This window comes from Limulus polyphemus, unplaced genomic scaffold (assembly GCF_000517525.1).
Source record: "Limulus polyphemus unplaced genomic scaffold, Limulus_polyphemus-2.1.2 Scaffold1503, whole genome shotgun sequence".
NCBI lineage: Eukaryota > Metazoa > Arthropoda > Merostomata > Xiphosura > Limulidae > Limulus > Limulus polyphemus.
In genome coordinates, this window is record NW_013667113.1 from 24,375 (window position 1) to 38,132 (window position 13,758).

Consider the following 13,758-nt stretch of genomic DNA (forward strand, 5'->3'; position numbering starts at 1 on the left):
TTAATTTATCAGGTATGCTTTAAGAATATCATAAATATTACCATGTAGACCATAATGAGCACACTTATAAAGTAAAATTGTATGATTAACGCTGTCAGATGCCTTAGCAATGTCTTGTGCACAAACTAAAACAATGTTTTGGCTTCACAAGCCTTAATAAACGTTGTGGTGGTTATCAATAAATACTTTTCAATAGATTTGGGATCACTGAAATCAAACTGTGAATTAGTTAAGACTTTATTGTTCTGGAGAAACATAATAACTTTATAATAACATAATAACAATTCGAGCGAATGCAGATAAGATGGAAATATGCTGATAATTCTCCATATGATCAGGATCACCACCCTTGTAGATGGGAACAATCTTAACAATTTGAAGAATCTTAGGAAATTTACCAATTATACATACTTTATTAACAAATACAGTCATGGGTTCAATAATTGGATCACTAGCAGATTAAATCACTGATGGTAGAATATAATTTCATCCATACAGTGCTTTAATGGCTGCGCGAACTTCAGTCACAGTTACAGGTATAAGATAAAGTGAGCTATAGACTTACCTTGACACTTAATGTTAGTGGGAGTAACACACTGTCTAGAAAATTAATCAATAAAAATGTTAGCAACACCAGCAGAATCAGTAACACAAGAACCTGTGTTATTATAAATACGTGCGATCTTGGCATTACTTTCTTCAGTCCTGTCCAGTTGTTTGTTAATTGATCGCCATATGCAACGAGAGTCCTCGTCCTGAAAACGTTTGCTAAAATACTTGCAAACGATAGAGTCTTTGCTTATGTCTACTCATACGTAATAAAGTTACAGTAATCCAAGGTGGATATCTGGCATTATTCAGTTAAATAACTTTAACAAATGAAAACTTGAATTATACAGCTTTCAATAATGCTTTACAAACGAGGAAAAGGCTAAATCGGCATTAGGTTCTCCATCAATAATAGAGTTCCAATTAACATCACTTAAGACAAGATTAAAATTATTCTATGTGTTGGCATTAACGAGTGCTTTCCATATAGTTATAAACTTTGGTGGAATTACTGACACAGCGAAGGATATAGATAACGCATAATGATCTGAAATATCACAACAAATTACGTCAGAAACTACATCACAATAATTTGTAAAATATGTTATCAATTGTCGATACAACGGCACCTACTACCCTAGTAGTTTGGTAGATAGAAGAATTAGTATTAATGACAGACATCAAATTATTTCATTCAAGCACATGATCAATAAGAGTTTGGGTACACTTAAAAAAATTCCCATTAAAATCACCGTAAAAGAATACCAAATTATCTGAATTAATATTATCAACGAGTGAACACAGTGTGTCTATAAAATCACGCAATTTACAAGAAGGAGGACGATAAGTACAATAAAAAGTGTGAAATTCTTCAGTACTAAAACTGCATAATTTAATATGATCAGTCACAATAACAGAATTGAAATTAAATTTACACTTTACGGCAGAACATATATCTATATAAATATAATAGTACTGTCTGTTGTATGTCGATGTAACTACTTCGCAGGGTGTGGATGGATCTTCACCAAACTTGGTATGGAGGCTCATTAGGTCCATGTGGACACATACAAATTTTCAGTTTTGCATTTTGCGTTTTGTGGTTTTTTATGGGTATTTTTGCGTTTTTTACCACTACTTCGCCCCCTGTTGATGGGTCTTCACCAAATTTGGCATGAAGGTTTGTTGGGTCCACGCGGAATTATATGCAAACTTGCGGTTTCACATTTTGTGTTTTGCAGTTTTTACCGGCGTTTTTGTATTTTTTTACAATTACATATAAGGGAAGCAGCTTTTCATGTCCTAAGATAACATTTGATTAATCAGGAATTAACATAACTTCCGCCCAGGGGACGGGTACTCCAGCTACTTTATAGTAATTTTACCACCATGTCCAGAGGGTCTGCAAATAAAATTTGCATTATATTTTAGTAAAGGGGAGGAGGCTTTTCTTGACAATACCACGATTCAAGAAATATTACTATATCAGGTTTAAATTCACAATAAAAAACAAAGGTATCACTCATCTATCTTATGCCTAATACTTCTAACGTTTAAACATATTAAATCAAGTTTGTTGTTCGTTGTTAATCTTACTTGTAGACTCCTCTTTACCCTGGTTTAAATTAAATCTGGGATAAAAAATATTTGACAATTAAACCCTCCGTCCCAAAATTGAGGCGAAAAAAATGTTATTGCTATTTACGAAGACCAGTCAAGTTCAACACAAAATAAAGTTGATCTAGTTATCCTTTCAGAAGTGAGCTGTTCACATTTTTTTTAACATTGAAATAGTTTCTTTTGAAAAATGACTCAGTATCTGTTGTCGTAGTATCTTGCGCACAACCACCAATAAGTAATCTCTTGCTACCACCATAAGCTGATTTCAATGAGCCATCTTTATTTTCTTTTTTTTTACACTCGAGTGACAACAGTTCGCTTCCGTGGTTGTTTTCTCCTACATTGGACTAGAATAAATTCTCCCTCAGGGTCATCTTCAATTTCATCTTCAGAAATAAAACTTAATGAATCCTCAAATCAGGTAGTAGTACCTCCAAAAGTTTCTTTATTATTCCTTGTTGATTCACTATTCGATCTGTTAAATGAATTAACTGCCTGAAGCTTAGTTTTAACTGCAGCAGCATAAATTCTAGAGGTGTTAATTTTCATGTAATTAACTTCTAAGTTTCATCGCGACATGATTTAAGTTCATTCCTCAAACTGATGTTTTCTGTCATTACAACTTACAATTTACTTTCTATTCTACTGGCAAATTCTTCCAGAAAAGCTAGACAACAATTATCAACTAACGTTCACTTAACTGACCCTCACTTTGCCCTTCAGCCTGAGAATTAATATTTTTCTATTCTTCAACATTACTGACTTGTGATTCGCCATATTGGAAAATGATAAATGACGGTTATCTTTACACTTAGAACATTTCCGCTGTATGTTCAATTCACACATAACATTAAGATACTCGTACTTTATATTTACACATTTAATGTGATACTTTAGTCGGCATAGGAAGCAAGAAATATCAGTATTTTCGGTCTTGTAAGGCTTACCCACTGGAACTTTAGTTGAACAGTTTTCGCACACGTCAATACTAGTCGCTGTCTATATTGATGTACGCTTTTAAAAATCATTTTAATATAACGTACTCAACCCTCTGTATAATGGCTGTGTAAGAGAAACAAATGATGAAGAAGTGGAGTGTTACAAAAAGGTTAATAATCGTTGTTATGGTTAGTAGCCTATACAATTACCTAAGCCTAATTACTAATCAGTTACTTCACATATTTTAATCTTATAACAGTAAAATCTAAATTTAAAAAAAGATCTTTAATCTCAGTTTAATCTAAAATTTAAGGCTATAATTGGAGCCAAAATTGACGTTAGTGCTTGTGTAGAAATATAAAAAAATTCGTACTTTTCTTACTTTAAACAGATCAATTTATCAAAGTTTTATACCAAGGAGTGAGCCTAAAATTAGCTTTACTTTTATATATGGAAATATATATGTACTACATTTCATGTAGACTTCGTGCAATGACGGAAAAGATTTTATGAGATTGCATAAAGGAGCACTCGGAAATTAGAAAAATTCTTTCTTCCGATCAACTTTTGTTAATTTGGATCTATTTGAGCATCTCGGGACTTCGGCAAAATTATTGTGTTGCAGAGAAGAATATTCCAATTTATACCTAATCACTGTCAAGTTTCTCTCTTCTTGTTGATTTTATTTTAAAATAAATTTATTTCGTCTAGTTAGTTCAAATTTTCAGCTCTCGGACTCACAGCTAAGCTACTGGGGGCGGAGTATGTACATATTAGCTAGTCTGGGTTATTGCGTCAAGCTCCTTATAGACTGTTCATAATTAGGATGGTCACTTTGAGACCCTGTTTATATATTAGTCGCCTAGGCTATCATGTTGATCTCCTGTATAAACTGTTTCATTATCAGTATGACCAGTGTGATACCATGTGCATATAGGAGCTGACCTAGGCTATTACATCAAACTACTGTATAGACTGTTCATAATCAGGATGTTCACTTAAAGACCCTGTGTATTTAGTAGTTGTTCTACGTTATTACATCGAACTCCTGTATAAATTTGACCCCCAGTGGCACAGCGGTATGTCTGCGGACTTACAACGCTAGAAACCGGGTTTCGATACCCGTGGTGGACAGAGCACAGATAGCCAATTGTGTAGCTTTGCGCTTAACTTTAAACAAACAAATAAGGTGTATACTTTTTTTATTATCAGAAGATCTTTTGAGACATTTTGTATGTAGTAGCTAACCTAGAGTATAACGACGAGATCCTATGTATCTTGCTGAGACAGATGTTTATACCAACATATAGATTACGTAGTAGCTAACTAAATTTTCTTAATACTGTTATTTGTATGTGGTAGTCGAGGTAAGTGGTCACACTGTAATTCTGTGAATAGTAGCTAGTTTCGATGACCACATCGAAATGATATACGTACAGTGTCTGAACTAAATAATCACATTGTAGTTGGTTTCCATGATCACATCAATTGGTGTGCGTACAGCTTTGAAGCTAATGTATTACGTTGTAACTCTGTGTACAATAGCGTGTTTCGATTATTAGATCGAGATGATTTGCATGCAGCTTCTGAGCTAAGTAATCACATTAGAACTTTGTGTATAGTAGCTAGTTTTGATTATCACATCGTGTTGTCGCATAGTTAGAAAGGTAGAAAAAAATTTTGATAGTTATGAGATGTTATCTGCTTTTTTGCTTGTTATTATTCTATACTCTTTGGTGCATTATTTAACTGAATAAAAATTATTTAATGCACTATTACTATTAGTACAAAAAAGTAGGGTTAAATGTCATTGACAGTCGACAGCAAAATAAAGAAAGAAAAAGAAGGTGGCCCAGGCAAGTACTTTATTTCTTGTGTTTCATGTTTATGGGTAATGTAATTCTATAGCGTAACGTGAGCCAACGTGAGCCGCAAGCACGTTCCTCAAGTGATTTACAACTTATAATGGCGCGAATCGTAGACACAGTTCAAAGGGCAACAAAACAAATAAGACAATAAGAATTAAGTATAAATAGATGTATAATGTTAGGAGTTTAAAGCTACTTATGATAAACAAATGTAGTTTCATGTTACAATTTGAGGTCATTCTAGAAAGAAGAAAGGGTACTTTAGATTTATTTCGATTTTGTTTAGTGGTTACGAGATCGGTCAAATTGACTAACCTTGTATAAAGTTAGGGTAGAGAAAATAACAGACAAAATATGAATTTTTATTGAAAAAAAACGTTTGAAATATATTTAGGAGGTTTTAGAGATTACGCAAATGAAATTTGAGATGAAGAAAATCACTTTGCACTCGAACTAGTGAATGAAAAGCGTGGATATATTCAGAGACAAATCTTTAGTGAAAATACTTCACTAAAAATCTGATATAAAAGACTTGTATTGTTTACTGACAGTTACCAAATAGCCACCTGGCCATGCCGAGCCAACTTCCAGTTTATGAAAGCCCGTTTACTTATTTCACATGCTTTGTTTTATTATCCTTTACTTCTTTTTCTTCTTCTTCTTTTTTTTATACTTCTTTAGTGTTTCGTAAACATGCTTTAAACACAAAATCGTGTTTTCAGAAAATTAATCAACTCTCTCAACACGAGTTAGGTCAAATTGACCAAACATGTGACCACTTTGTACTTGTTATAGTTTCAATACAACTAACTTTTAATATAGTATGTGTATTTTTACAAAAGGGCGCTCGTCTCGCAATCTGAAGGTCGCGGGTTCGAATCCCCGTCCCACCAAACATGCACGCCCTTTCAGCCCTGGCCGCGTTATAATGTGACGGTCAATCCTACTCTTCGTTGGTAAAAGAGCATCCTAAGAGTTGGCGGTGGGTGGTGATGACTAGCTGCCTCCTCTCAAGTCTTACACTGCTAAATTACGGACGGCTAGCGCAGTTAGCCCTCGTGTAGCTTTGCGTGAAATTAAAAAACAAACAAACAGACTGGAAGTTTCTTAAATCAAAGGGATCATTTCAAATATTCTGTTTTCAATCACTATTAATTAAGGCAGTTGCTAGAACATTGTCGATTAACTTTAATTAATGTCTGCAGCGATACCTATTATTATTCCAAACAACGTAATGACTTGCCTAGTTAGGATGCCGTTCAAGAAGAAGAAGAATTATATGATCAGATAACAAAATAATTAATTTATATCGTAATTAAAACGAAATTCGACGAAGAATTAAAATATACCTTGATGATCTTTTATTTAAGTATAACTCAATTATCTTCATAATTAAAACTAATAGAATAATTTGGTACCAGCTCCTTACTGTGAAAGTAAAGCTCAACAATTAAGAACAATTATTTTTGTGTCGGTTCTGTTGCAAAGTACAGTTTTTTATGAATGCATGAAAGTCGTGCCAATTATTCAGATCATTTTGGTTAGTATACCTGGATTGTGAACCTGAGGGACTTTGGAGCCGTGTTGGTGATGATGAAAGTATAGTGTTGGCAGGAATGAGTGTTGGCGATGGTGAAAGTATAGTGTGGGCAAGAATAAGTGTTGGCGATGGTGAAAGTATAGTGTTGGTGATGGTGAAAGTATAGTGTGGGCAGGAATAAGTGTTGGCGATGGTGAAAGTATAGTGTTGGTGATGGTGAAAGTATAGTGTGGGCAGGAATAAGCATTCGTGACGGTGAAAGTATAGTGTGGGCAGGAATAAGCATTCGTGACGGTGAAAGTATAGTGTTGACAGGAACAAGTGTTGGTGATGGTGAAAGTATAGTGTTGGTGATGGTGAAAGCATAGTGTTGACAGGAACAAGTGTTGGCGATGGTAAAAGTATAGTGTTGGCAGGAACGAGTGTTGGTGATGCTGAAAGTATAGTGTGGGCAAGAATAAGTGTTGGTGATAGTGAAAATATAATGTGAGCAGGAATAAGTGTTGGTGGACGTTCTGACTTCTACATCTTTCTATAGTGACACACACTATAGATATCACATCCATCTATCCTTTATACTGTTATATATTGGTACAATTTGGCTTAATCACAGCCATATTAAATTGCGTGATACAGTTCTTGAATAAAAGAAAGTTGACTGAATGTAGTTGCCTACATTCTCCCAAGTTTTAGTCCCAGCTCTTGGTGGACGCGTCGCGTCCCTTCATGTGATTCCAAGCACTAAAATGCCTTGGAAACAGATTCTTCACTATGTTTTCAAGAGCCCCCAGGACTTTATCAGCACTCGGACTAAACACTCAACATTGGTGCTCGGGTTCTCTTGCTGTTCATATTAATAATATCCTACAATGAAATATCTACTAAATAAGTACCTATAAATATAGGCTGAAAATAGTATTTTTTGCATTTTATAATGATATAGCTGGCCAACAGCTGCCTGATTTATATACAAATAAACTGATGAGCATTTAACAGTTTTATAACAGTACCTTGTTATAAGTGAATTATCTCAAACATGAAATATTAAAACACTTTTAAATTAATTTAAGAAACAACGAAACTGAGCTCTTGTAACTAATTTCTCGTTAAGCTTTCTATTAATTAAGAAGTTAAGATACATTAAGTACCGTTTCCCATGGCATGCTTATTTAATGACTATACTGTATTGGCTACAAAGATTCGTATCAAATACACTGTATAACTGTTGTCGTGTTCTCTAATTACTCTTACTTCAGCCACTGTGTTCCGTATCTAATATGTTATATAACTGTTGTCGTGCTTTCTTATTATTCCTGCTTCAGCCGCGAATCAATTGTATAAAGTATTACCTACTTATTGTTATATATATATATATGTATGTGTGATGATTGTTATTTGTTCAATATATATTTTGGACCATTCCGTGCGAGTATCACAATTAGATTTATATTCTAAAAATCAAAAATATGTTTTTTCGATTTTTATATTCACCTTTATATAGTAATATCAAATTATTTTCATTATGCAATAATATAAATATTCATTTTTTTCCTTATCCTTATTGGACAGAAGGATAAAAAACACCACATAAAGTACAGATCTTTAAATACCATATAAACTTCAAGTTATTTTAGCTTACTGGTGAATAAATATATTGTCACGTAGCCTTTGTTTGGTATATGTTTCAAGCACCAATGGAAACGTCCGTTGTTTATTACACTTTGTATTTGCATTCCTATATACCACGTTCATGTATATACAAGTTATATTTATCCTTTGTGTATCTGGGAAAAATGTGAGTCTGGCATCCCTTCACATTTATTTAACATAAAACAGTAGGACAAAGCGTAAATTAATCTCTGTAACAGCTATTTTTAATATAATGACACTGGTAGTAATAACGTCTTAGATAACTGCCTGTTATATGTACACGAATTCAATAATTAGCCAATCATCATTAAACGTGAATGGAAGTACTCAAAAATTATTAATATTCTCTGTATTCTAATCATACATGATATTTTTACTGAATGAAGTTAAACTTTATGAAAAAATAAAATACATTTGTTTTTTGTTTGGAATTAAGCATAAAGCTACACAATGGGCTATCTGTGCTCTGCCCACCACGGGTATCGAAACCCGGTTTCTAGCATTGTAAGTCCGCAGACATACCGCTGTGCCACTGGGGGACCATAGAATACATAACATTGTACGAGAAATATATATAAGAAAAAACGTAACACCTATGCTGGAAGTAATAAATTAGATTTCATCGTATGAACAATCCCACGGGTATATTGCACTTTTGTGAACACAATACAATGTATGTGAAAGATGTACAAGACAGTAGGGAATATTTATCTTTACTTCCATTTCAAAAATAAATGACATTTTAAAACAAAATCACAAATTCTATGAAATAAATTTCCTTACATCCGGTTTTGCTGTCACGACGTAATCGATACCCTTGAATGTTGCTCAATAACTGGCATACAATAACAACATCAGAGTGTTATACAACAATCTCAGCATAACAACAAAATAAGGAATATTATACAGCAGTAAACATAAATCACAATACATTTGTTTAATCTCAACATTATATCAATATTTGAAAAGTTTTAATGGATCCAGTACTGACTTTAACTTTCTGTACACACACATTCCAGTGTGATCTTATTCAATACAGATTGTTACGCACAACAGTCCCTTCACAATGCTCTATTCACATAATCAGCTCCAACATTATCTGAACCTTTAACTGATTGGAAATTTATATTATAGCTCTACAAAAACATAGTTCATCTCATAATTGTACCATTGGTGAATTTCGACTCACTGGAGTACACGAGAGGTTGATGGTCAGTTTCAAGGATAAACTTTATCAGATAGAGGTACATCATGTACACCATAAACTTCTTTATTTCCCATACGATAGCTAGACACTCTTTCTCCATGCAAAGTACTCTTTTATCTTTCTCTCTTACAGTGTTTTGCTAGAAAATATGATGGGGAACAACTTACCATTACGTTCCTGTAGCAAATGGTTCCAATTCCATTGTCAGAAGCATCAGACCTCAGAAAGAATTGGTTGTTAATTTCTTGTAATATGCGGATGGGCTAACTGGTAAGCAAGATCTTTAATTTAATTTAAGCCTTCTTCTGAGCTCCTCCCAACACTACTATGCTTGGTCGACAGTTCTTTGTCAAACCCTTAAGAAAGACTGCTATGGCTGCACAATTAGGAATGAAATTTGATGATAATTCAGTTAATTCTATAAATGTCTTATTTTAGCCTGTAAACAATATTTTATATACTCCAAACAACGCTGCATAATTTGAACAAAGGAAAATGATCGTAAACTTTGATCATACAATTCCTATCGGTATACCTACTGTTTAAAATAACTCACTATTAACTAGTTAACAATATCATCGAGGCAAGATTTTTTGTAGCCATAAGAGGTGATCGAAAGATTGTTAATAATACTCTTGTTATACAGTTGTTTGTGTTCTCAAAATAGTTTATCGTTAGAAATTCTAGGGAGTGTTTTTTTTTTGGAAACCATGGAGGGTTATTGAAGAAATATTTATTAATAATTATGTCTTATTGTGACATATTTTACACAAAATACAAGTTTATAGATTTTGCTTCTCTAGCATAGGCGCCATACGTCATAAAAATTTGTCGAGGATACTTTTGTTAGACGATTTTTTTTCGGTTAGAACTTTACGTTGTTGGATATGTTATCATTATATATCATTTTATCTTGTGATCAGAGAAGTCGATCATAAATGCCTTGATATCAATATATTCTCCAGGTAAATTTTAGCACAATCCTAGATGTATTCCGAAGTAGTTATAGTGAAAGTCTATGGTTTGTTTGTTTGGAATTAAGCACAAAGCTACACAATGGGTTATCTGTGACATTCCGCTGTGCCACTGGGGGGCGAAGTCTTATGGAATGTAGCTTGAAACCACAAATTCAGTAACGATAACAAGTAGACACTAAACGGTTGAATAGAATCTAATTTCAGGCTGAAAAGACAACTTTATTGTTCACCAGCTGATAACCATGCATCATCAGTACTTTTCTGAAAACATCATAAAATGAATGATATACAACACCTTCTGCAAGTTGTCTTAAGTTTAAAGAAGGCAACGATAATCGTCCATGTTACTGTTAATGCAAGACATTTCTGCAGAGTGAGGTGAATTAGATTTGGTAATGAAATTTCAATAGCTTTACGAAGTAGTAGTTTACTTGCTGAGATAAGCCTGTTCAGTCATTTCAACTATTATTTTAAAAAGTTAGTGAACTTTTATGTTTAGAACCTTTTACAACTGTGTTTGTGAGTGAAGATTTTGGAGAGGCGACACATCAGATTCAGAATGTTGTTCCATCATGGCAGTTTTCATTACCCACGCCACGTATCGAAAAAGTTGACACCAAGCTTCTTCTATCTCTGCCGTCCAATGAGCTTCTAACGACGGTCTGATGGCGTTAACGAACTGAGGACCTATCCACTAAAGAATCAAAGAAAACAATCAAGGTAAGGCAAAGAATGTTTTTAGTTTTTATTTCGTAAGAAACATGCCTCATTATTAAAACTTTACAACACTGAAAGAAGGTTATTATATCAATTACTCGATAGGAAACGAAATATAAAAGCTACCTTTTTTTAAAGCTTTTCTTTTTTTCTTTATATGAAAGAATCGCCATGTTTTGATTTTTAAAGTATTCCAGATGACTAAACAAGGGATTCCGAAACCATTTGTATGGTATCAGTGACAGAATATCGGTATAATTTTATATATAGAAGGGCAGTGTTTCTTTGTTTATGATTTTTGGCTTCTTTTTTCTCTCCCAGTTTTGTTGTTCGATGTGCAATACTGGAAATACTCGAACACTTATATCGAGGTTTCGTTTATTGGTAAACTGTGTAAATCTTAGAGGCAGACAACTGGTTGTTATGATATGTTTTTATTTATAGTTAGTTTTATTAATATTATTTTACTACAATATTGGAAATATTTTTGAATATTGCTATTGGTATTAATTTTTACACTTACGAGGAATGTTTACCAATGTTAGCTTATCATATGACTTTAGGATTAACGTAAACCTCCTAAACTTGCCGAACTTCGCCCAAAAGTATGCTCAAGTAGTAATTCAATGCACATTAATCACTATAGTGGGTTAGTTTCCTTGTGTATTAATTTTTGATATGATCTATTTCTTGTTAAATAAAAGTTGCTTCGTTAATTTATTTTACTGTTCTGATCCACGCGGTAATCTATTGTTTGTAATTACTTTTCACTACTAATTATTGTTATTTTTATTTGTGTGAGCTCTTTATAGCATCCCCCTCCCAGAACTTTCAAGTCTTTTACGGTATGTTATGGCTGATTTTCACATATCTTACGCTTATTATAAACATTTTGGAAGGATTGTTAGAGACTTTTACTATTTAAGATATATGAAAGCAAATCTACTTATTTCATTACAGAACCACAAAACTTAAAAATGTACATCTAAAAAAAATAAAATTTAACTCCTGAAAAAACTCACGTGGACCGAGTAAAAGTGTGAATGAAAAACAAAAACAAACGCATGATTTCTGGGAAAATACTTATAATAACATTGAGTGCTGAGCGATTTATTTTCCCTTCCTTTTATCTTCTGTTCTTTTTTTTGTTTGTTTGTAATATGGCAAAAAACGAAAACCACGGATAGTTTAAAAGTAACCAAATTTCCTTGTTGTAGATAAATAAACAGAATAGTAAAAACATTATTTGGCTAACGTATGGAAATATGTTACTGTAGGGAATATCAGTGAAATGACAACATGGTGACATCAAGCAAAGATCGACCTTTAGTTTTTCGTGGGGTTAATAAGTTGCAGTTTATGTTTTGACAATAAATCTATTAAGGTTTCCAAAGTTAAATATTTGCATTTTATCTCTTTTTCTTCTCTTTTTTTTTTACAGTTTGTAAAATAAGAAAAACATGAAAATGGGGAAGTCTTTTAATCAAACTCAATTTCCTGTCAACCACTGAAAATGTGGTCAAATTTCTGCTGCTTTTTCTGGAAGAGAGAAGGGATCAACACACCTATCTACACCTTTGTAATTTTTCCAATCTCATACATTGTTGTATAGTAAAAGTAGATTTATATATATATAAAAATCTCACATCAATATACTCGGGTTTTGCTCCATAATAGATGTGTTTTCTTCCAAGGTCTGCCAGTAACTGGTCCATCTTCTCTTCCTCGTTTAAGCGTGCCATTACTTTCTGAACAAACCCCATCACTCGGAGCGCATGCGCCCTCAATTCCTTATTGTAACGGAGCTCGTTTTGAGACAGCCCCTTGAAGGGCAAAAAAACTTCTTGGACATCGGGATGAGTTTCAAATAAGCTATTTAAGCAAGAAGGGTATTAATAAATTAAATATTAATTAAATCCAATGACACAACAAAGACGAAACTTAAATAACACAAAGTCACTTTCATAATATAATAAAACTATGTACATGCAGTGTTACTTACGTACAAAATAACGATATATATTAATCTTCTTAAATTTAACGGATTGATTTTAATTCATTATACTTGTGATATTTTCAGTTTTAACTGCGATCTTTCTTTATACTGAAAGCCGATAATAAACGATCGAATATTTATGAATCAAACACCTATTTCTGAAGTACCAGTTGAATATGAGACGATTAAATATTTATTCAACCATTTCTTATATTTTTGAAGTACCAAACTGAATATAAGTAGTTATATAAGACGTGTTTGACTTGGTTAAAGCGATTTCACTTTTTTAATGTTTCTTTATAACACTAGGGTTTACTACAAGATGAACAGTTGTTTTGAGACACTAAAATTTTTCGATGATTTTTGGATAGATCAATGTAAATTTCTTATAAAATATATGTAAGAAACTACCCAAACCATCCGTTAATTATGCTGTATGAAAAATACAAATATAAAATAATTACCTATTTAACAAGTTTTTATATCTTTCTTATTATAAACGATAACAAAGTAGTTACAAGGCTTAGCAGTTTAACGTAGAGTTTGTTTGTTGCTAAATCGAAATCTGCAAAATGGGCTATTTTTGCTCTGCCCACCATAGAGACTGAGTGCCGGATTTTAGCGTTATAAACTCTCAAATTTACCTCTGAGCCGTTGGAGGGCCACAAAAAAAAAAAAAAAAAAAAAAAAAAAAA

The 13,758-nt window shown here is 33.0% G+C and overlaps 1 protein-coding gene across 3 annotated transcripts in view; it reads right to left on the bottom strand.

The window, feature by feature from the left end:
- Positions 1-10,249: 10,249 nt before the first annotated feature.
- Positions 10,250-13,758, bottom strand: part of LOC106463853 (neuroglobin-like) — a 165,595-nt gene continuing 162,086 nt past the window's right edge. For all 3 annotated transcript variants that reach the window (XM_022391473.1, XM_013923932.2, XM_022391472.1), the window contains exons 3-4: positions 12,714-12,939; positions 10,250-11,044 (exon numbers count right to left, since the gene is read on the bottom strand). In XM_022391473.1, the coding sequence (XP_022247181.1) occupies positions 10,856-11,044; positions 12,714-12,939 (415 nt within the window). In that variant the 3' untranslated portion in view covers positions 10,250-10,855. The remainder of the gene's footprint in view (positions 11,045-12,713; positions 12,940-13,758) is intronic.